Source organism: Argopecten irradians, chromosome 11 (genome assembly GCF_041381155.1).
Source record: "Argopecten irradians isolate NY chromosome 11, Ai_NY, whole genome shotgun sequence".
In the NCBI taxonomy this organism is placed as follows: Eukaryota; Metazoa; Mollusca; class Bivalvia; order Pectinida; family Pectinidae; genus Argopecten; species Argopecten irradians.
The window spans coordinates 18,229,965-18,255,455 of NC_091144.1; the positions used below are offsets into that span (position 1 = coordinate 18,229,965).

Genomic DNA, 25,491 nt, shown 5'->3' on the forward strand with positions numbered 1-25,491 from the left:
ATACTACAGGCCAAATTTCAGTACCCTGGGCCTCCAGGTTCTTGAGAAGTCCTTTATAGATTTTAGCCTTTTTGATCCTGTGACCTTGAATGAAAGGTAAAGGTCATTCATTTGAACAAACTTGGTTGTCCTTCATCAAAGTATGCTACAGGCTTAATATGGGTCTCTTTGGCCTTTCGGTTCTTGAGAAGAGGTCATTTAAATATTTTAGCCTTTTTGACCCCTGCAGACATGTTAACCTTTGGTGAGCAAAAAGAGGTAGATTTTTTAATCAAAAGCGGTAGCATTATAGCGGCATTTTTCGAGACGCGTCAGAGATATATAAATATCAATAATAATGCAAAATAATTACAAAAATATATTTTGTTAAATTATGATTTAACTTTATCTATCACCATAGGCCTTGCATTGGTGGCTCATTTTGTATTTTTTAAATGTTAATTAAGGCTTACATTACATTTAGAACATGAAAAATGCCAATAAATACATTGTATACTTTTATTTCAATGCTATTTATCACATTTTTTTTTTTATACATTTTGTCTAGACTCTATTTGCTTGTTTTTTTTCACTTTTTTTTTTTTGTAATACATACTGGAGTCATTTTCTTTTGATTTATGCAAGAAAAACTACAAATATTTGTTTCTAAAATTTACACCAATATTCTAGAGAAATAATCACCCTTAAAAACAAAAACAATTTTTTTTTAGTGATATCCTGAAAAAATATACCAAAATCCGGCTCCTTTATTAGAATCACCCCATTCCAAAATGGCGGCCATTACGATTGCAAAGTTTATGACTTTCAGCAGACACTGTATGCCTATTTTACATTAAAAACGTGAGTAAATCATTTCATTATAAGAAGTTTTTGTTTTTGAAATGATGCTAACTAGTTTTAAGCACAAAATTTATTGAAAGGCCAGATGATTGTTTCCTTACGGTAGGCCTACGTAATACACATTGTTACACTCGGACACGTGAAATAAGCAAGTGACACCACCAAGCCAAGGTGGAACTAGCCCCAGGCTGCTAATTAGCACCAGTGGGTGTTGGTCAGGGAGTGTTCACACCTCCTTTGTTTACTTAATTATGAAGCCAGTTCCCCTACTCAGTCTGGTATGCATTTTGAAGCCACCATGGCAGCCCCAACCGACTATAAAAAATTCAGAAATCGGAAGAAAAAAATTGAAGACGATGTTTTGCAGAAATCGGAATATTTGGATATTAAAGCGGTAGGCGGAATATCAGCCTTAAAATCGGTAGACTTCCGCCAGAATCGGTAGGGTTAACATGTCTGCCCCTGTGACCTTGAATAAAGGTCAATGTCATTCATTTGAACAAAATTTGTAGCCCTTTGTCCCAGCATGCTGCAGGCCCAATATGGATATCCTTGGCCTTCCGGTTCTTGAGAAGAAGATGTTTAAAGATTTAAGCCTTATTGACCTCTGTGACCTTAAATGAAGGTCAAGGTCATTCATTTCAACAAACTTTATAGCCCTTCATCCCAGCATGCTACAGGCCTAATATCAGTACCCTGAGCCTTCTGGTTCTTGAGGATTTGTTTAAAGGATTTTAGCCTATTTGACCCCTGTGACCTTAAATGAAGGTCAAGTTCATTCATTTGAACAAACTTTGTAGCCCTTCATCCCAGCATGCTACAGGCCAAATGTCAGTACCCTGGGCTTTTTAGTTACTTGAAATGAAAGTCATTTGAATGAAAAGTTTACACACAGCGCAGGGTGCAAGACGATGGATGGTGCATGATGCCTTCGGGTCAGATGACCTTGAAATATGGTGGTGTGTTTGATTTTGAGTTAATATGATATATTATGAATCAAAGACAGCTTTGTGATGTTACCAGAAGTTCACTGGTTTGAGCAAACACATGAACAAGAGGCCCAGAGGGCCTGTATCACTCGCCTTGTTTGTAATGTCAAATAATGTTCTGAATACAGGATCATTGTTTCATTTCTGAAGAAATTTAAAGATTCACCTGAAAATTCCCTGTTTGGCCCTACTCTGTTCCCCTTCCCCCATTGATGTTTCTTTCCAAACTTGGTTAGAATCCATGCAGAACGCAGAACTCTATGACTAGTAGCGCTTTAAAGGAAATGTTGACGGACGACAGACGCTGCGCCATGACATAAGCTCACCCGTCCTTCGTGCCAGGTGAGCTAAAAATTTATTGAGGTAAAATATCAAGCACATTGACCCCCCCCCCCCTCTTTATTTCCTATGCCTCCTTTAGAAATAGTAATTTGTTTTCTTACAAACTGCAAAGGACTATGTATGGTTTGGGCCCTTATTGGTTCCCAAACACGTCAAATTTTTCAAAACTGTTCTTTGGTATGTAAATTGTTGTAGTTTACATATTTATTATATCATCAATTTAATTGTATTGATAGTTTTCTAATTTTGCAGCTTCAGTTGCCTTGATAACCACTCGAGCGACAATTTCGGCCATTTTGTTATAGGTTTTTGTTTAAGAAACCATAGAGCTCATCCTTGAACAGACTTTATGTTTCTCCTCAAGATATATTCTCAGTAAATATTAACTTTGTTCAAGGATACGCTCTAACAGTTTCATGGACAAAAATTGGCAAAAATTGTCAAAATTTCCACATTTTCATAATTAATTAATTGTTTGGAGGGTTGTCATAGCAACTACATCTGCAAAATTACTGTAGAAAACAGTTATCATAGTTGAATCAGGGATACTAAATACTTAAAATACAACAAATTAATCACTATATATTTTTTTTTAAATAACAGTTTTGAAAATTTGATGAATTAGGAGGCCAAAAAGGACCCAAACAATACATAGTCCTTTTAGAAAAAGTTAGTCAAAAAAACTTTTTCTGTAGAATTAAATAATTTATGAAGCCAAATTTTTGTTTGATAATATACCGGAAATACCTCATTTATAACAAAGTTGGGGCTTTTCCTTCAGATCAAATGAAGATAGCTAGGACCAATGATGAATTTGGGAGATGGAATAATTGGCATTAATTATTGATATAAAAAGTGCCCTCAAAATGATAAGACCACTAGTACCAATATATTTCAACCAATATTTTCATTTCTCTTTAATACTTACATTGTACAATAAATATAGCAAATGAAAAGATAATAAAATTATGTAATTTCCTTAATTGGTATATGCACAAATGGACATTAATCTTTATTTGCAATATAACCTGTTTATAATGAATTCATTGTTTTAATGCAATAGTTTCCATTCCCAATCAGGAATCCTATTTGAATGTTTGTATAGTGTTGGACCGATTCTCGATTTTAATCGATGATCGATCGATTATGATTTTTCCAAAGACTATCGATTATGAAAGGTAATAATCGATTATTAAAATGGGAGATAACTCATGGTTATCTCATACTGTTCTGAACCTTTATTATGATATATATGAGGGCAAAATCACATATCAAAATATTTTAAACATCATAGATACTCAAGAATTTGAATTAAAAAAAATACTTCTTCATGACTGTTCGTTCAGTGGATATCTTTTTAAAATTCTTCAGAAAAGCTAAAAGGTGAAATATATAAATATAGGAGAGCTTTCTATAAATAGTATCCGATTATAAAATCGATAATTAGTAAATTGTCCTAAACCGATGATCGATTACCATTTTACAACCGATTCCCAACACTATGTTTGTAATATGTGTATAATGAAGTGTTTTTGTTCCTCCTTAGAAATTCCTAATAAAATGTTTTTACTGTATTATCTGAAAATTTGACTGTCTAAATATCATTTGTTGATGCATTTGAACATACCCTTCGGTTTGGTGGATCATCTGGATCATCTGAAAAAGGAGGAAAATTTACATCAGATTATGTAATTAAGTATTTCATAACTTATAATTCATGTAAAAGAAATTAGTGTTTGAAATCTAGATTGTCGTGTGCTGAAAAAGTGAAATTCCAGTAAAATCACAATTTACATTATATAGCTTTCTTAGATTCCTAATAGCTCAAACTCAAGCACATTATCATATTATTTTATTCCATTTTCAACTTTGGAGTGAATTCCCTAAAATCTAACTATTTTAGAAAAAAAGTTAGTCATAAAAAAATGACTTTCTAGCAGAGCAGATTCTTAAACAAATTTATTGTGATTATCCTACTGTAATTATCAGGATATATAGTGAGCATAACATTATGCATAAGATATAGAATCACTACTTGTTACCATTTTATTGATGTCCTGAACAAAAATAAATATACATGTATGGGTTATAATTGGAAAAGAATCAAATCTTTTATGCCTTGTGAATTTATTGTTGCATACCTATTTCCATGTCTTCGTGTTCATTTGAAGCCATTTTGATAATATGGTCTGTATCTGTTAAAAAACAAACACAAAGGTGTATTAATTGTATAAGGTGACCAATTGCTCACCAGTGACCTTGGCAAAACTAGAACACTGACAAATCAGAAAGGCTCCCGCACAATGTGCCTTACAATTAGAAAAGTAATATCTTGACAATGAAAATGTACTGTGAAAGATATGGCTTGAAAATGACTAATGACAGTAAAAACAAGAAGCCCCATGGGCCTTAATGGTCATCTGACCATTAATACAATATATAGTAAACTGAAATACACAGTAAATTGCATGTTTAATGATTTTAGTCTTTTTGACCCCTGTGACCCCTGTGACCTTAAATGAACAAACTTGGTAGCCCTTCATCCCAGCATGCTACATGCCCAGTATCAGTACCCTGGGCCTTTCAGTTAATGAGAATAAGTCATGAATGAAGGTCAAGGTCATCCATTTGAACAAGTTTGGTAGCCCTTTATCTCAGCATGCTACAGGCCAAATATCAGTACCCTAGGCCTTTCAGTTATTGAGAAGAAGTTGTTTGAATGAGAAGTTTACGGACGGCGCACAGCGACGGACGAAGCATGATGTTTATAGGTCATCTTGACCCTTTGGGTCAGATGACCTAAAGAGGACGGACGAAGCATGATGATTAGATGGTCCCCACAAATCGAGAAGAATGAGATATTGCCATGTCTTAACTCCTCATATACAGGGAACTGATAATTGGCTACGTCAGAGGAATCCATCTTCGATTGTTTGTGGAGATGTCGCAACTAAGTGATTGTTTGTGGAGATGTCGCCACTAAGTGGTAGCGGCTAGAGAAGGGCGTATTGACGGGCTGATGCAGTATATGTCATCATTAGTTCACCTGGCCTGAGCTTATGCAATGGCGCAACGTCTATCGTCCGTCCGTCAACTTTTCCCTGTAATCAAATTTTACGAGAAACCACCTCTGGGAAAGGTAAATATGGTTTGTTTTGCGGGGCCCAATAGAGGAAATAAGGTAAATATTTTAAATTGCTATTGGTAATAGATTTCTGCAAGGATTACAACTGAATTGTACCAGAAACACCCTCTGGGAAAAGGAAATTGTCTGTAGCAATCTTGGCTTACAAAGGAAATGGAGGTAATTCATTTACATTACTTCTAGTCAAATATCTCTGCGTGGATTGTATTAAAATGTGACCAGAAACATCTATGTGATGAGGGGAACAAAATGGGTATAAATCTTGACTGATCCTCCTGGGACAGGCGAGGCTGGACTCATTAGGTGAAATAGAGGTAGATATTTAAAAACACTATTAGTCATAAATTTCTACATGGACAGCATCCCAATTTGGTCAGAAACATTCTTGATTTTGGCCCTGTGTTATTGTGGTAAGGCATGTTAGAAACTAAGAGGACATTCTTTAAAATCACGAGAAAATGAACCGTTACATTGTACTCTGTACTTTAACATTAATTACTTAGCTTAATACCCCGGCAGAGCGATATAGGCTCATTTGGGCTCTTGTTTTAGATGGGAATTAACATATTGATAAAGGCAGGGGAAAGGAGACTAAGTGCCCTAAAATCGGAACCTCCGAATTTTTCCACAGGATTTATGGATATTCTACCAGGTTTCCAGGCTCCGTGAGTGCTGACAGTATTAACGGAAAAAGTAACATGAACAAGTACGCACTTCAAACATTAGAAGTCGGTATGCCCTATCACCAAGAAAAATAAACATATAACTCATTAGACCCTCCCATCCAAAGGTGGACTCGGCTGACCTAGACCCTCCCCCTCCCTCCGCAATCAAAATTGCAAGACATTTATAATCGCCAGGTTTTTTGTTTTCTTCATGCCTTAAGAGTCCGTCTAAATGATGTTTGGTTAACATTCTTGATTCGCGTTATGTAATATACTATTCCACAAAAAAATAAAACCTATATTATTGTAGCCATCTTTACATCTATAAACTATCATGTGTCAGATATATTTAAAAAATCAATTAATGAACATTTTTAATAAATACAGTTGGCTAGTCGAGATTTTGGAGGTTTTCTGTCTGACCCAAATACTTTAAAAGTCATGGACATGAACATTACAATGGTCCCGTCAAAGCATACAATAGAAATAGCACTGATGTGTGGAGTATACTTAGTGACATTAACGCCACGGACAACCACATATCAAGATCTCTCTTGATACTTTAAAACTAATGTATTGTTAAATTCCGCGGGTGTAAAATTCCCGATTTTCTGTTTGGAACTTATTCGTAGTCAGTTTTTTTTGGCGAATCGTATTTGTAGACGGTGAACGCGTCATACAAGTAATGTTTTGATATATAAAACTATTGTTTTTAGGTCACCTAAGGCGAAGTCTCAAGTGACCTATTCTAATCGCCTTTTGTCCGTCGTCGTGCGTCGTCCGTAGTATGTCCGTAAACAAACATTTTCGACTTCTTCTCCAAAACTGCTGAAGCAATTTCAATGAAATTTTGCATAAACCTTCTACGGCATAAGGCCAATCAAAATTGTGAATTATATGGTTCCCACCCCCAGGGGTTGTTGAAGGGGCCAAAAGGGATAAAATTGACCAAAATTTAAAAAAAAATCTCCTCTACTCACAGATGTGGTAGAATCAAATACTCTTTATAGATAGAAAGGTCTTTAGGTCCTTTGCAAAAATTGTGAATTATATTACCGTGGGGTCTCGTTTCCCCCTGGGGAGGGGGTTAAGTTTACAGTTGTATAGAGGAAACATATTTTTGAGCATTATTTGGTCATTTGAAATAGGAAAGGAGTCAAATTTGTCAGAATTATCAGTATGAGATGCTCATTAAATCATACCAACAATTTTTTATGACTGACCCCAGGGGCCTTATGGGGCTTAAACTTCGAAAATCTTCTTCTGAAACTCTGAAAATAGTAGAATCAAATACTTTTCATTCATAGAAAGGTTCTAAGGTCCTTTACAAAAATTGTGAATTATATGACCTTGGGGTTTATTGTTTCCCCATGTGGAGGGGGTCATGTTTACTATAGTTTATATAGGGAAAGCACATTAATGAGCATTTTTTGCTCAATTTTCATAGGAAATGAATCAAACTTTGTTCGCATAATTAGCCTGAGATAGCATTTTAACATCATATCCATATTGGTCCTGAACGCCTCCTTGGTGCAGATGGGCGGGGCTAAAAAGGGTCAAATAGGCTAAAACATTAAAAATCTTCTAAAATTCTGGAAATGGTAGAATCAAATATTCTTTATAGATGGAAAGTTCTTAAGGTGTTTTTTTTATAAAATTTGTGTGTGAATTATATGACCCTGGGTTCTCCCGTTATCCCCTGGGGAGGGGGTCAAGTTTACTTTAGTTTATATAGGAAAAACATATTTATGAACATTATTTGCTCAATTTTCATAGGAAATGAGTCAAACTTGATTAGAATTATTAGTCTGAGATATAGCATTTTAACATCCACATGCTCTTTTTTAAGTTTGTGGATTTTGGCGAATTCGCGACGTGAGCGAAATTAAAACCTCGGCGAATAACAAAAGTAACTACTCAGTGTTGTTTGTCGGGAGATCGTGTTGCTGTCAATTGATTAAAATCTGGTTATAAAAATCACCCTAAAGGCGACAAGGATCCTATCTTTATAGTCAAATAGGTTTTATAAACATGCCCCATTGTATTGAGATTGCTCATGAGGAACCACGTAGAAGTGGTAATTATTAACCAGGTGGGTTTGAGACAGAATTGGACATCACTGAAGGTTTTCATTGTGTCTCATGAAAAGTTCTGTCAACCTATATAGCTAGCTGGTCATATTTTCGTGGCTTGGGCTGTAGACAGCGACGTCTATAGTATACCAGTATACGCTATAAAACGTCACATGGAGGCACAAAGGTGTCAAAATATTTATTGGTAATAAAATCATAGACATTTACCATCAATATGCTGCGAGGTAAAGGTAGATGGTTAGTGTTATACCGAACAACTATTGCTGAATTAGGTTTTGTCACGTTTTAACTCAACAACATAATTATAGTCATGACTATCTATCTTTTTTTTTAGGTTTGGTTGTTCCATGGTCTTATGTAGTAAATAGCAAAATCTGCATTGGAATAAATGATCTCCTCATTCGGGGTGCAAATATAAACTCTTTTACATGTATTACATAACATGACACTCCACTTATGCAGTGGAGATTGGACAACATCATTACATTAATGGTTTTCTCAAAGTAGCTGCATCATACTCACCAGATTTAACTCGTTTATATTTATACTACTTCTTTTGATTTAAGCAGCTTGATAAACTTGAATACAGATGTTTTCCAGTAATGTCTTGGTAGATTGGACAACTAGCATAAAATGTAATTCATCTTCAATATCACGGTGAGGGCCACAAACCTTACAAATCCGGTTACTGATCATGACTCAATACATAATGTATATGTAATGTACATTATATGCCGGTAACCTGATTGTTGTCATTTCAGTACGTGTGTATGCAATATATGATTAACATAATTATAAAATATAATCATCCACCTGGTGTCGATATTAATAACACTTTGAAGAGTTTTCTGACATAGAAGACGATTTTTGACTGTAAAGGTACCTATTTTAGCGATAGTTTCATTTTTCACGAGGTCTTTGAAGTGCTAATTCATGTATCAAATATATTCCAAAGAGTAACAAAATTCGTTTGCATAAAACAGTATCTATAACTTCAATCTGCTTGCCATTACAGAACCATCAATCATTTTTATGTAATTGCCACTTAAAAAACTTTTTTTTCTACATTCACAGTTAGATTTCAGAATGGTAATGTAGGTTATACGACATGTTTTGTGCATCCCTGGCAGACTCAGCAAACAGAAACAAGACATCAGCATACATCATATGAGAAAGAGGCTTACCTCAACAACCTGATAATAATTTACTCCATGTTCAATAAAATAATAAACACATAATCGGTTAACATAATTTCCCATTGAACGAGGTCCATATATCTTACAAACAATCTGAACACCTTCATAATTTATAGTTACACATTATTCCATTTGGCGGTACACTGATTTAATAGTTTTGTGTATTGACAGCATTTTGTTAATGTGTCATTTTTATTTGATTACCTTGTCAATAATAGGTCAGTTAATGACATTTTACCTAAACCAATATTCTCAACTACGATTCGATACATTGTGAATAATACCTTGTTTAAGGATGAATAACGGTTATACATATGTATGTCATCGAGTGGAATTGACACTGATATTTTTCACGAGTTCGAACATGTAATAGTTTCCATCTCATGAGATGAAATACAACTGGTATTCATCAATAAACAAGGCTTATCACACTTATCACATTTTTTTCGTCTCTAGATCTATTCTAGGCCTAAAATAAGCCTTCTGATACTAGTATATGCAGATTTCAATGGAATGAAAAACACGACATGTATTCTCACTATAAAATCGTATACTTTCACTGTAAACAATGTCACAACAACCACGATGAGACACGATATATCTTTATCTTTGTGTAAATATATTAACCGTTAATGTTTAGGACTTTTTGCGTTGTTTTATTGATTTAATGCAAATACTAATACTTTAGTTGAGATCAGGGCTAGGGAGACGCTAACACTGTACAGATGTAAGAGATGTTTGATGCCTGAATGTTTGATTTACAGATGTCAAACTTTTCTATTGTATTACTGACTCCACATTACTGTAATAAACCACTTTATTTTAACGAAATACAATTGTTTTCGCTCAATTTGGCGAGAGTGCTCGAAAAATAGATAAATATAAATGTTTCGCGAATAATTTGATAAAACTAAACTTTTTACACATAATCCGCCTAATATCCAGTGATTTCGCCCTTGTAATATTTTTGCATATGTCACTAGTGTACTATGACCTGGAGCGATTTTTATTGGCTGGAAATCTATTGTGACGTCAGACAGAAATAATAAAATAACGTCAGGAAAAAATGACGTGATGTCAGGATTACGAAGACGGCGGTACAAAATGGTGGCCTCTGTTTGATTTTCGGAATCCATTTTGATGTGGCATTCTATGTAATGTAGGTATTTGTAGATATGTGGAAAAAAAGTATTTTAAATTTGTGTTCATTTCATATTAGATTTCTTGAAACTCGTCTCGAAGTTTTAATTTTTGCTCGCCAAGTTTCGCAAACATAAAAGCTTCTTAGACTCGTTTCACAAAATCTCATATGAAATGAACACTCATATAAGATCCTATATATGAATACATGATGGTCAGTAAGAGCATTTTAAATCATCGTGAATATATGTATTCGAGGATGTTGAAAATAACGTAGACCCGAAATATTGTATCCGCGAAAATGAATCGGTTTACAGTATAAATAGTGAAGTGTATAAGGTTCTATGGATAATGTGTCTAGTCGGCTATTGAAGCACACAATCGTTTGTCATTCATTACCCTATGCCTGAATGACATACATAGTGATGATTCCTCCCATGGAGGTGTGTAAGGTTGTCTGTGTGTATATGATCACGGCATTGAGCTGATGACACTGTGACACCTTAGCCATGGCATGCATAAGTAAGTGTTCCCTTTTGAAGTAATGCGAGTTATTGTTTTCATATAAAATCTATTTGAGTGCTGGGTTCAAAGAAACTATATCTGTAGCGCAATGGAACTGAATGGACAGGGATTTGTCGAAAAGGAGGAAGTCGATACCCAGGAAGGTGGCAGGGCAAACAAAGGATTCAACAGTGATAGCGAAATTATTAAGGTTAGTAAATACAGGTAAAGTGTTAGTGTAGAACAAACAGAATTATTTTACAGCATGCTTATTTCCTGGGACCCAAGGAGGCGTATGATGAATGTAGTGGTTTTTTTTATTAATGTCTTCATTGACTATAGTATGTACATGTATAACTGTACAAAGGGGCTACACTAAGGGTCCACGTGCATATGACTACATTGTAGTAGTGCGTTACATCCGTATCAGGTATCACTGGTATATCGTGTCCATGTTATATAACTACTGATACCGATCTGACCTAGTTACCAGTTACAGCTATAGGCGTTAGAGCGGCGACAAAAGACAAAAGTTCTATGTGAAAAGCTCTCTAATTACATAAAAAACACCTTTATATGATGACATTTATTGATAAAAAGAAATTATAATCTAAAGGCCCACTACCTGTCCGAAAAGACTTTCAAGTTTTAAATTGGGAGCGTAAAATGAGATTGATAATGCTGTAGAATCTTGCATTTGTTTGGTATTGTAAATTCATCCTAGGCGATCAATATACATTTTTTTATATTATTATTGTTTATTTTTTTCGGAAAAGTAGTGGGCCTTAAAAATTTGAGCTCGTCATGATTAACAAAAACCCTGCGAAAGCTGATAACAGCGGGCTGATGATCGGTTACATTGTGAATATCCGGTTATTGATATACAAATATCGACCTGTTTTCATGTGGATACGTTGATTTATCAACTCGAGGAAGTGATATTACCCGAGGCCGAAATAATATACAAATACCGACCTGTTTTCAGGTGGATACGGTGATATATCAACTCGAGGAAGTGATATTACCCGTGGCCGAACTTACCTTTCGCTGTGGAATAGTTTGTGAACTATTCCACGGGAAAGGGTAAACATTCAATAGTTGAAGGTAAATGTATAGACTGGTGAATATAGCTTAGCATGTAGTCAGAAATACATCCTCGTTCATTTAATCCAAGGAGAGGTGGATTAAAGATTAACCAAGGTACTTGTCAACGTTGTGATGTATTTGTAAACTTATTTTCAAGATACCGATATAAACAATTTTCATCACTTTATTCCAAAATAAATCATTTCTTTCACAGCCATTGTATCCATAATCCAGAAAAGAATTCACTTTAATAAATCCAGAGGAGAGATATCAAGATTACACATTCCATAAGACAAATGCAAAATTTTCTGCCAAAACACACTCTTTAGCCACATGATTTCACTTTTTTTGTGTGTAAATGTGCCGATAGTATTATGATCCAAAATATTGGGGAATATTTTGTTGTTTTTTCTCTCTAAATTTTGATTACTGGGTAGCTCACTCAAAGGCCTGTGATGCACGGGGAAGACTTTTGCCCAAAACTCTTCCAATTTATATCCAAAAATCATCATTACTGTATTCCAAGCTACATACAGAGCTACATATCTATGGTCCTCCATGTTGAACAGCAAAAACTAAGCTGAGTAAATGTTTCAGTGATTACCATATAGTACATGTGCATGGATCTTTAAAAAAATCAAGCAAATCATGATTCTTGTTCTCCGTATGAGGTTGTGAAATGAATCATGAATAGGTCTCATGGTTTAAATAGGTAGTAAAGGTTTACCTGGAGCTGTGGAATAGTTAAACAATATCTAATGTAATAGTGGAGAGTACCAGTGACATTTGGTGCCTTACGGGTCTCGAACAATTCGAATTCATTATTTTGACTATTCCACAGTTTGAGGTGTTACTCCTATACTTATAATATATTGACAAGAATTCAATAATGTTTTTTGCTTGACAAACACATAAAATTTAAAACCACATACATTTTAGGAACACTTTAGCAATTACACAAATGTATCTGTGTACCAATTTCATGTTGGTAAAGAATTGTAAATACATTTAAAATCTACTGTATTGAAAGTGTTCATCTATACCTTAAGAAATCCAGGAATGATATCTTCTTTTCTTTTTTCTTTTCTTTAGTTCTCAAAACTTGCATTTTATGAAGAATGAAGTTTTTCCCTCCAACACTTCAACAGACACTGCAGCCATTTTGGATTCTGTCTGTTTTGACTGGAAAATTGAAGTCACATTACTTCTTATAAAGATATTTTAATTAATGACCATGAAAGAAATCTTAATGTTTTAAATATATACATATGTATTTTTTGACACACACAGAAATATTTGCCATTAGTTCCAATAGATACATGTAGAAAGCACCATCGTTATGATCATTCACTTTATATTGTAGTGGACATTATACTGTACATACAGGTACCGATATAAGTAATGGCCATTGCAATTTTGTCCTGATTTGTTAAGGTCATTACATTCAAATTGCAATTGGTATACAGGCGCCAGTAAGTAATGACCATTGCAACAAGGTCATAATTTGACCATTCACAACCATTAACATCGTTGTAAGTAATGGTCATAACAATACATTTACCTAACTTTAATAGTCACTATTGTGAAAAATGATGGTCATTAAACAAATCGAAAACACATAAAAACGGCCATTATTTTGTTCATGTCTATTACTATGAAAAAAGTAATGAAAATGAACCAAAAATTTGAAGAAAACAAATATTAATATGCATATTAAACACAAAACCAGAAGATAAATATATAGAGTCAAAAATGCATTATACAGGATTCAAAACAATCATATCGTCAAAGCGGGATCAATGTGGGGTTAATGACAAGCTACAAAACATTCATTATCTAATTACCCACACATGTATACATACATACACACAACTACCGAGAAGCTATCCAGTGTATCTCAGGTGCAAGTCAAGCGTAACATTCATTCATCAAAATCCATGTACACGTATATGTACAATTTATAATTCATTTTACATTTCCTCATCGCTATGACAATGGAATATTGAAACCAAATACATTTACGCTGGGCAGAGCTTTGTCCGAGTGTAGGGGTACAATTACTCGTTATAAGTTATAGGACAGTCACGTGGATGTTGTCAACTTTTAGTACTGGCGTCATTGTTTTTGGGAAATATTTTCTCAAATAGAAATCATGATTGCTTCATCTTCCTAAAAGATGTCAGTATTTGAGAAAAAAATAGTGTAAAATAGTATGTTATGTACGGTTACTAAATACTAGTATGCATGTTGACAAAATCGGTAGGCCCTTGCTATGCATTTTTGTTTTGAGGTTTTTACACTAATTACATCTTAACAAAGAGTATCAACGGTATGCAAAACATGCATAAACTTTGTTTCAGTTCTATGCCATGCATGAGCAGCAGCTACACTTTTACTAGATTTATATGTGCTTTATATATGTGATATGTAAGTGGGATGTAGACACAAATATATACAAAACATCACCCTCTGATGCATATCAAGGTCATTAACAGAAATATAAGGCCTCTGGCACACAGTTGCAGCAATATTGCAGCAATATAGCAGCAACAATGCTGCAATACATACTTTTCGTATGCAAAAGAGTTTGCCGCATACACTTGCCGCAACATAGCCGCGCATACTTGTCGCACCAAAGCTGCACACACTTGTCGCAATAAATATTGCAGCAATATAGCAGCAATACACTTTTCGTATGCAAATGAGTTTGCCACACCATAGCCACGCACACTTACCGCACCAAAGCAGCACACACATTTGCCGCACATAGTTGTGATACCATAGCCGTTAGCTTCCTGGTATTTATTTAAACAAGTACAAAAGTATAAATATGAAAGTTTGAAAAATCACAAGAGTCATTCTTTTGATTCTTGGTACATGTATGGACCTTCTATGCAATGACCTCTTGAATTCATTTGGTGATGAAACTGGTTCTAATCTTGATCAAGAATTACCTTGTCAGCATCAAATGAAAATTATTGTTCCAGGAAACATGAATTAAATAAAGCTGTATACATGTACATATAAGTGTTTGTGACATGAAATGACTATAAACCAATCCTTTCAAAAACAAACCTTAAAAAACAAACCTTATCAAATCCAATGACAGACTACATCCACTTGTAACTTACAATTTGCAATATTGTGGCAATATAGCTGCAACAAAGTATTAGCTCATAAGTATGAACTGCATGTATTCGTTATTTAACAGCGTTGATTGATTTATTAAATGAGGACAACAGATCACTCCTCTATTTCACATATTTTATAGGGTGCATCTTTGTCGGTCTGAACTTATCATAATACAAAATTTGAATAAAATTGAATTAACAGCATAGGGGAGGATTGCTACAAAGCATGTTCGCAATTTAATTGTTTTGAATATTTATTTGGCTTTCGTGTTATCAAAATATTGTTTTGAAATACGTAGATTAGAATCACTTTCCGTACCATGTTATTACGTGTTTTCACATTACAGAGTTATCGGCCTTTACGGTACGAACTTGACGTCTTGATCTCTGAATACTATGACGTTACATTCATAAAAAGACAGGAGACCTATCCCCAAAGACAGATAACTTTGCATGCAAATAAAGAATGATTTATTACATAACAACGATATTTAGTATAACTCTGAAGACACACGACTCGCTCTTCTTTTTGTAGTTAGTGTAGTATATAATAACTGTACATGTTTGATTAATAGTATTGTACCGATAATGTATTTCACAAAATTTTATTTTTATCATACTGATAGGAAAGACATGTTTAGCACATCGTGTTGCTTTTTCGAACCATTGATCTGTTGATTAAACATTATTATTATAACCCAAGTACAAAATATAGTAAACTAATTACCCTTATTTCCTTCCATATTAGATATCCTATGGTTTTCTATCACTGTTGATCTGATATTATTAACCAACTTATTTCACCGGTGCGAATCACGAAACAATTTGTAATGCGAAACAGTATGTAACACTACATTGGTTTAGAGAATAGCTACTTTGATGTATACCAAGGATTGCTTGGTGGTCAAATACATATCGCGGGGATGAAGTGTCAGGACCCTATATCTCGTCTTATCGTGATAATACTGACTTTGGTTGAACAGGGTCCAGTTTGACTTCGGTCTGGGCAGGGTTCAGGCTGACCTCTGGCTGGACAGGGTCCAGTCCATATAACTGATAGATTATATTGTAAATACATTTTACTTATCTCTTATAACCAGCATGGCCGACACTACTGCACAGGAAAATAAGGAAGCCTTGTTGGGAAAAGTAGGTCGAAATTACTATTTTAGCACATCGATATATGTTTTCTTGTCTTCAGTCATATAACATTCGGTTCAAATCTGATTTTTTTTTAATTTCAGCTCAATTACATGTACTACATGCTAAATTGCCGTGAAATTATATTTTGATGTAATAACATCATTGAGTTATGGTAATTTAAAAGTGTTCGATAGGCTTTCCCCTTGGATTTTGCATATTCTTAATTCATTGTATGCTATAAATTTTATACAAAGGTAGGGTTTTATTAATATGTTGACTTGATGCACTAGAATTCACAATCCTAGCAAATTATTCTCCATTTACATCTGGCAAATGATTTGGAATTATGAATTATCATAATACTAATACATGACATAGTACCTTAAATTGTAACTGTTTCTGTCAAAGTCCGCAACAGAAGTGTCCAAATTTTACCTACAAAAAAGTACACGAGGGTAGTATATTTTTCATTGAAACAATCTCTCATCAAATTCTACTGAAAACATCACTATGTGATAAGAGACATATCCTGCATGAGTTAAGATGGAAAGTATCAAGATCTGCACAGCATGCACACGAATTTGTTGAAAACTGTATACGTATAATTTGCTCTTGACCTACGTCTGTGAATGTTTTTGGTATACGTATAATTTGCTCTTGACCTACGTCTGTGAATGTTTTTGTGTGAACCTTGCCTGCTCGTTTGTTGGGGAAAAGATGATTTTTAAGGATTTTAGTTTCTCTTTGTCATACGATGGTAAGTTATGACTATTTGCGTAGGAGGGATTACATACTTATGCTGAGATATTTATCGCACATTCAATATGCTTTGTAGGAGCTTTCTCACCAGGGCAAGGCTGATATCAACAGTCAATTAGATGGTGGACGGAGAAGAGTATCCTATGCTTCCGAAAACAATAGGAAAACGTCACAGGAAATCAACCTCCCTACTAAACGTGTAAACATAGAATATGAAACAGACTCCCCGGAGAAGCCTTTCCTATATAGTGTTAGTGAAACACCGCCCGTACATATGCTGCTTCTGATAGGATTCCAGGTGAGCGGTTAATGTCATCATACCTGTATCATAAAAATTCGTTTTGTTTCTCAAATGCCCGTCGGACTTGATCTTGTTTAAAACAGTGTATACCTTTAGTGCATAACGATATTGTCAACCATTTTTTTATATTATTACAGCTATACGAGCATAATAATTCATATCAATTTAAAATTTGTGTCCAACGTCTACATTTTTGTTTGTTTTACAAACACATTGTTTTCAACCCCTGTTGATGATTATTTGAAATAAAAGTGCCATGTGTTGATATGTGGTCAATTGATAGTGCAATTGTTCAGAATTCTATGTAAAACAGTATTACTTCTCATTAAACCTAGAAAAATAGTAATACAGACCCATCAACAGCTGTATGTTGTTTGGTTGTGAAACTCGGTCTACATATTGTATAATCAGTATTTAATGATTTTAAAGCACTTATTCCATGTATATGTAGTGTTTTTATTTTCTTAGTGTCGTTTGACCTTTGCAGCATGCCCTACTATCTCTGTCCGGATCACTAGCCGTCGTCCTCATCGCCGCTGACGTCATTTGCGCCAAGGATAACGCGGAGTTCGTGTCGCAAATGCTTAGCTCCACACTCCTCGTAAATGGGGTGTCGACAATTCTGATGGTAACAATAGGTGCTAGGCAAGTAACTATGCGTAAAATACCCTTATGGTCGTCACATAACTACTAGCCAAGCAACTCTGTGTTACTCTATGAAATCCATATGATGGCCATTTTGATAAATCAAATAAAAACTACAAATCAAAACTCAATGATCACCATAAGTGCTAAGACAACTAACTACGAGCTAACAATTCTAATAGTCACCATGAATAGAAGGCAAATAATTACATCTTGAAAACTGAAGACTACCTCACCATGGCCATAATGTTTACTTTCATCTATTGATAACTCTCGAAAATGAACTTTGTGCCGTAGAAAGATGTATTGATTGTATGATAGAAATTTAGTAATACTAGTACAAAGGGCAATTTAAATTTACATCGTAGATTTAAGAAAAGATATAATCATTGGACTTCCGTTCAACAAAGAAAGACAACACTCTAAATGCGGTAAAAATTCATTTAGATTGCCACTGTATCAAGGAGCCTATGGGGGATATATCATCCCATTACTGACACTGATGCAGATAGACCCCACCCGATGTACGGTCACATCCCCGTCAGCCACACCCCACAACTCTACTCTAGGTACGTGCAAATTGTAGGTGGTAGCTGTTATAGGATAATTAAAATGGATATACATTGTATTTTTGAAATGCTTTAAACTTATATCCACTGTCTTATCGTACAAAATATAACAACACAGTTACTGTTTAAAAGCCAATTATTGATTAACACTTCTCTGTTACAGCAGCTAGTCTTTTTTATAATTTAGAAATTCTTTGTATTGTCTTGTTTTATTGACCGATTTTAGTTATTCACAATATTTTAAACAAACATATTTTTACGAAAGTGAATTACTATCAACTATATAATAACATCGTACCCAATGTATTGATCGTGTAACTTTCAATTTCAGGGTTTGACTCAAGTTCACAAGCTTCATTTAATGAAGAACAATCAAAGAAAGATCTCATCTTGACATATTTCAATGAGGTATGTATCGACACCCTTACATGTAATATGCATGCTGCAATACCTAATACCATTTTCGGAGTACCTTGTAAAAGAAAACACATTTACCAGTTTATTAATAAATGGAAGGTACCGTTGAAACACACTTGGTATCATCTACATTCCATGACTAGATCTCAAAAGTGATGTCTGCTGCCAGTCTACCTGAGAACTTATCCGCTTGAACATTTCTTTACTCCCGGATAAAAATCATGTACCTCGCCAAACGCCACACAGAATTACTCACATCAACAGAAGTGACAATAAATGTATATTTAGATATTAAGATCAAACATTAATAGCATTACTTCTTTGATATAATACCTGCCCAATTTGTTCGACATTTGTGGCTACCAGAACGTCTCAGCAGATACACGGATTCTAATAAATGAATAACTTTTAATTTATTTGGTTTTGGCCTCAGATACAAGGATGCCTTATGATCGTAGGCGCTATCCACTTCCTTGTGGGCGCCACAGGTCTGGTGGGAGTATTACTAAGATTCGTCGGGCCAATCACCATTGTTCCCAGTATATTACTACTGGGAATTTACGTAGCGGAACCGGTGATGGCATTCGTTGTCCCTCACTGGGGGATGTCCCTTCTGTAAGTTTGTATATATCTTTATTATCTCCTATTGAGTCACCATATTACTCTAGAATGTGGGGTTATCACCGTTCGTTTGTCTTTAGCCAGTATCCTTAAGCTTATCTGTACACATAAAGATTAGTCGATAATCTATGCGCGTTTGATTATATCATAGAGTACAATCAAGAATTTATATACATTGCATTAAGAATTAATATTATTGTGCATAAAACGTTGCACGGCTTCAGTTTTGCAAATAAAGAACATTTTGGCTATCATGCAATTGTTCCTCTTTACATTGATATACTTTTTGAACCGATTACGTACCGTTGTTGTAACATCATCAGTTTATTGTTGTATCTCTAAAAACACCAATTCAAATTGAAAAAAGGAACACATAACGCAAATTTGTAAATATTTCATTTGTATTTCTCTTGGATATAAAGATATACCGGTTTCGAACTTGTATTGCTAAAATGCGATATAATTCATCGGCTGAACGTATGTTGTTAAAAACAGGACATGTGCGATTGGATTCATTCTGGCGTTTTACCTCTCTAAGTGGAAAATGCCTATCCCGATGTGGACACCAACAAAAGGATTCCACGTCATCCGCTATCCCTTCCACCAGATATATGCTGTGAGTTTTACCTTTGATCACACGATTACAAAAAATTCTCAAATTGGTTTAGTTATACCCTTCTCTTCCATATTTTGTTTGAACACTATTAGCCACGACATCATGAGAGAGCATTAAAAAGATTTAAGAACTATCATTCCATGGCAACAATAATCGCGATTTATTATTTTTCAAATACAGGGGGTTTGTTTTTGATGACATTTACACGTATATACATAATGTACAAGTTCGGACACTCGGGTTACCACCATGGACTACTAGAAGCTAAAAGCATACCGATATAACTACGTGATAAGTTTGTCATCATTTTTCATAATGGAGGTATTTTGCATTGAGTCCATCCTCGGTATATACATCCATGAACTATATCATATTAAAACTAAACCATTTCAGGGGAAATACTTAGTACAATTACCAATCATAGGCATATAGATAACAACACCATTAAGGGAACCTTATTTAATTTTTATGTACATGTACATTAAAAAACAAACTAACTATCATATCTGTTGTTATACAGAACCTTCAGTTTTGCTATGATATAGTCTAGTGGCGGACAAAACGACAGTGATAACAACTCCTGGAGTACCTAAGATGCGTTTAGGCATCTATGTACAGAATCTTATCAATACCACAAATAATGAAGTAGACCTAATGAGTATAGTTTTATTGACGTTTTCACTAACCGTCGATCACGTTTCACTCATGATCAGCGACAATGCTTATGTTGGTTTTCTGTGAAATGAATTTATTTGACAGTTATTCATTTGTACATAATTATTATGAATGTTACTGATTCTTCTTTGCAGATCCTCATAGCGGTCATTATCTCCTGGTTGATCAGCTTGATTATAACAGAGGCAGGTGGTTTTACGGACGATCCGACAGACAAAGCTTACCAGGCAAGGACTGACGCAAGACTGGAGTCTATCACGAGCGCTAAATGGTTCTTCATGCCCTATCCTGGTCAGTGTAAGTGTGGCAAAACAACAGAATACTTGTATTTATTTATTATGTACAATTTGAAGAACTTTCTGCTTACAGTAATGTAATATTTGGACATAACGAGACTATTAAATACTTCGTTATTTATCAAAATATTTAACGCGCCTTGATTATCACTTTTAATAGCTGGTCTTGCTTCGTGCGTCAGTTGAAATTATTCTAGATTCGAAGGTTGATAAAACTTAATATGATATCAAGATAAGACAAGTAAATGTTGATTGTCCACATAAACGTAAAGAATGTATGATTTACAGGATTGTACGGGACTCCCTCCTTCAGTTCAACTGTCTTTGTCGGGTTTCTTATTGCGACTTTCATTTCTATCCTCGACTCGATTGGAGATTACTATGCATGTGCAGCTACTTGCCGCGTTCCACCTCCTCCATCATTTGCCGTAAACAGGGGTATAGCTGTAGAAGGGTTCTGTACAATATTATCAGGGTTACTGGGCTGTCCCCAAGCAACCACTACATACGGAGCTAATATAGGAGCTATCGGAATCACAAGGGTATGTTTACACAAATACAGGATTCTGCTAAAAGATTTTGTGTATGAAGTTTTATCTGACCCATTGAAAATGAAGCAAACAAAATGAAAACACATCTCCTAATCCCTTGCTGTATGCTTGCAAACATTTTCGGACAAATATATTCGCACAAACTTCTATAATAAATGTGCGCATCCCATACAAAATGAATGCAGTCGTGAACGATGTGACTTTTAAAGTGAAATCAAGTCTTAAGGATGCATTCTTCTGAGGTTTCAGTCCCGTTGAAGTCTCGTTTCGACAAAGATCAAAAAAATTATGAGATTTTCAAATACAATTTATCAATATCTGTAGCAAGTTGCCAGTTGCAAATTTTGTCAAAAAATTACAGTTCTCACTTCAGCAGATTTTTTTTTATACGGAGATTTTAAGAAATGGCCCATTTGGCGGCCATTTTGAAATTTTGTCTTTTTTCGCTTCAAGTAGAGCCACAGTTTTACCATTTTCATCACTGCACCGGCATTTTTAGCTGTATTGAGCTAATTTTTGCTGTAAATCTTTACTTGGTTCGTGATAATTAAAATATTGAGCATTAATGTATGAAATGATTCACTTTTTTCACTTTATTTTTACATTTAATGGTAATTTGAGCACTTTTAATTTTTACTCTAAAATACTGAAAAATAACAAATATTCAAGTGGGGCAAAAAAGTAAGCACACGGACCCCCCATTTTTCTGCCTGATTCTGAAAGAACAACCCTTTTTCTATTGATATGCAAAATATTAACAAAAGTTTAATACCAGAACTTTTTCTATAAAGGGTTAGATTTGGCAAAAATGGCTGAAAATGGTGCATTTTGTAGCTCAAAATTAAGGGGTAGGGGTAGCATATCTTGTTATTCTGAGAAAAAATATTAGTCTTTTTGATCAAAACTGGTACATTTTAAAAGAAGACTACTAGAAAATAAATTCTACAAACATAAATACATATCAAACACCTCATTAGGAAATTATGGCTTTAATATCTTGTGTATATGGTCAAAACGGCAAAATTCCCATAAAATCCAATATTTTGTCAACTAGGTATCTTTGAGTGACAGTAGCTCAAAAACGAGCACACGGACATATGTTTTTCTTTCATTTACTTTCATGGTATGAAATCCTCCTTCCAAAAATCTATATGAGAAAAAAAGTTAAATACAAGAAAATTTTGACTTCTCAGAGGAGTACATCCTTAAGTGAATTAAGTGATCAATTCAAACATTGTCATCAACAACAACGAGAAAAATTTCGCAAGTTCAGAGTCGATTTACAATATCCTTAGACTTTATGTTGAGAAGCCATTTGTTAAATTAAAGGAATTCAGAAAGTTTTGAATAGAATAGTGGACTGGTGTTTTTTTTTTATTATATTGATACGAATCAAACTACAATCGGTCGTACTAATAATAGTTTTTTTTTCCATTTCGTTTTCCATTAAAAGAACTCGATAAGAAAATAAGTTTTACAGACATTATATCTAATATATAGATAGGGTTGTTTTTCATCTGTTGACTTATTTTCCAGGTGTCCAGTCGCAGTGCTTTTATTATTACTGGTATAATCTACGTTGTATTTGGGATAATAGGGAAGATTTCCGCTGTATTTGTTACCATACCCTATCCGGTATTAGGAGGGGCGCTCATCATCATGATGGGTATGTTTAACGGTGTTGTATTATCCAATCTGGTAGCCGTCGATCTCACCTCTTCCCGGAATCTCGCCATCATGGGTGTCTCCATTTTAATGGGCCTGCTCGTTCCGCTCTGGGTGAAAACATACCCAAATGACATCAGTACAGGTAATGATAAAAAACCTTCAGCGAAAATTTTTATTATTTTCATTTCAATTTGACTTACAAAAAATTGTTACTTTCATTATAACATTATATAATACACGTTATAAGACAGAATATCAGATGATTCTAAAACCACAATTCATTGATATCCACAGGGAACACAGAGGTAGACTTTATCTTGAAGGGACTGCTAGGAAATCCAAATTTTTCGGGAGCAATATTGGCGTGTTTTCTCGACAATACAGTACCAGGTAAGGTAGAGTAGCTTACAACTTGTCAAGGTGTGAGTAATTAATATCCCTTATAGAGGGTTTATATAAGATGATGGACCACAAGGTCTATTCTCAAGGTTCATATCAAATTTTTAATAAGAAAGTAAATTTATATGTAAAAGTAGCTACTGTGAATACAAATTGAAAAGAACTTTCATGGAACGAGATCTATCCATGAAACACATTGTAATACCTAGCACCCAAGTGATACTAATTATTAGCATTAAAGATGCTCCACCGCCGACAGAGCAAGAACGATACTCGTCATTTGAACAATAATTGGTTTTTAATCGTGTATATCTATATATATGTCTAATTAATATATATATATTCTTTTGGTGTATGTGAAGTCATAAAGTCATTTAAAAGACAGGATGAGGAACGCAATTAATTATTGTTTGAATTATTTATTTATTATCTTTAATTGTTTTATCTTGAAGTAAAAGAAGAAGAACTTTTCAATGGTGGTGGTAATGGTGTAAAGTAAATAACTTTTGTAACGGAAAAAAGCACTTAATCGTCTGTTCCTGTGTTTAGAGAGAAAAAATACGATTTATCAGCAGTGGAGCATCTTTAAAATTCGAAATTTCCTTCTAACTGTTATGCATTGATCCCGCGATAATCTGAACATCGATAGTCTGGAAAACTCACAATCCAGACAGAAATATAAGAGAGCAGATTTGCTTATACTGACAATATGAATGAAAACAAGGACGAATCACTTATTTCCTTGATGGAAAGCAGAACTCCGGAAAATTCGCTATCCGGATTCTTTGGATCGGGACAGAAGTGTGCGGAATATCGAGGATAGTATCAATAATCAGAATTCAAGATGACATTTACACATGTGTATAAAAATACTTTATATATATTTTTAACGAGTAGATAAAATGTATCACAATAAATATTCTGGCACTGTACAGGCACACTGGAGGAGCGAGGAATCGCCGCATGGCAGAATCAGGGTCAGGAAAACGAAGACTCCGGAGGGACTATTGATTACGTAGAGGGGTTAGAACTATACGAAACCTGGTTACCTAGGCCTATTAAGGAATGGAAGGGCCTTGAGTATATACCATTCATGCCGACACCAACTAAACGGAAACGTAGCTTATCCGGTCAATGGGCCAGAAGGAAATCTCTCATCGCCGGAGTTTCAGATGTCATGGTTTAAACATGCACATAATTTTGGGTAGGATATCGATAGAAAATATTCAACAAATTTTTGTTTTAATTTTGACACAAAAAATCACAAGCAGCTTCTTGAGAAAGAATCTCCGGTCTCAAATATTTTTGTAAATATTCAAATTACATTTTACTTTTTGAAAAAAATTAGTTCTAACAATCAATTTTCATAACAGTTTAAATCTTGGTTTAAAAGATGCTTCTTAAAAATATATTTTAGTTTGTACATATTATGTTACCCTGTTCAGCATTATTTTATGATGTTTTCATTAATAGTACATTTTTATGAATTGTATATCCAGATTATTTGTTGAACTAACATTATATGCCAATTTCAATGTAGTCTTAAGAAGTTAATTTTTCTAGTGGAATATGTGTATGTCTATAAGTTGTACTCGTTCTGAAAATTAGCATACAAAATACAAAAAAAAGTAACCATAGAAACATCTAAATACTTGACAAATAAAGTAATTGGCATACAATGTGCCTAGTCGATTGGCAAA

The 25,491-nt window shown here is 34.5% G+C and overlaps 2 protein-coding genes across 2 annotated transcripts in view; one reads left to right on the forward strand and one right to left on the reverse strand.

Annotated features, from left to right (window-relative positions):
• The window catches only part of LOC138334887 (uncharacterized), a 28,903-nt gene extending 24,541 nt beyond the window's left edge, over positions 1-4,362 (reverse strand). The window contains exons 1-2 of the mRNA XM_069283715.1: positions 4,313-4,362; positions 3,799-3,827 (exon numbers count right to left, since the gene is read on the reverse strand). Coding sequence (XP_069139816.1) covers positions 3,799-3,827; positions 4,313-4,346 — 63 coding nt within the window. The 5' untranslated portion in view covers positions 4,347-4,362. The remainder of the gene's footprint in view (positions 1-3,798; positions 3,828-4,312) is intronic.
• Positions 4,363-10,832: 6,470 nt separating this feature from the next.
• On the forward strand, positions 10,833-25,483 carry LOC138334888 (solute carrier family 23 member 1-like). Its single transcript, XM_069283716.1, has 12 exons — positions 10,833-11,125; positions 17,110-17,331; positions 17,822-17,979; positions 18,427-18,548; positions 18,880-18,956; positions 19,399-19,580; positions 20,082-20,202; positions 21,012-21,168; positions 21,462-21,715; positions 23,261-23,534; positions 23,687-23,782; positions 24,727-25,483. Exons 1-12 carry the CDS (start codon positions 11,024-11,026, stop codon positions 24,975-24,977), a joined length of 2,016 nt encoding a protein of 671 aa, XP_069139817.1. The 5' UTR covers positions 10,833-11,023; the 3' UTR covers positions 24,978-25,483.
• The last annotated feature ends 8 nt before the right edge of the window (positions 25,484-25,491 follow it).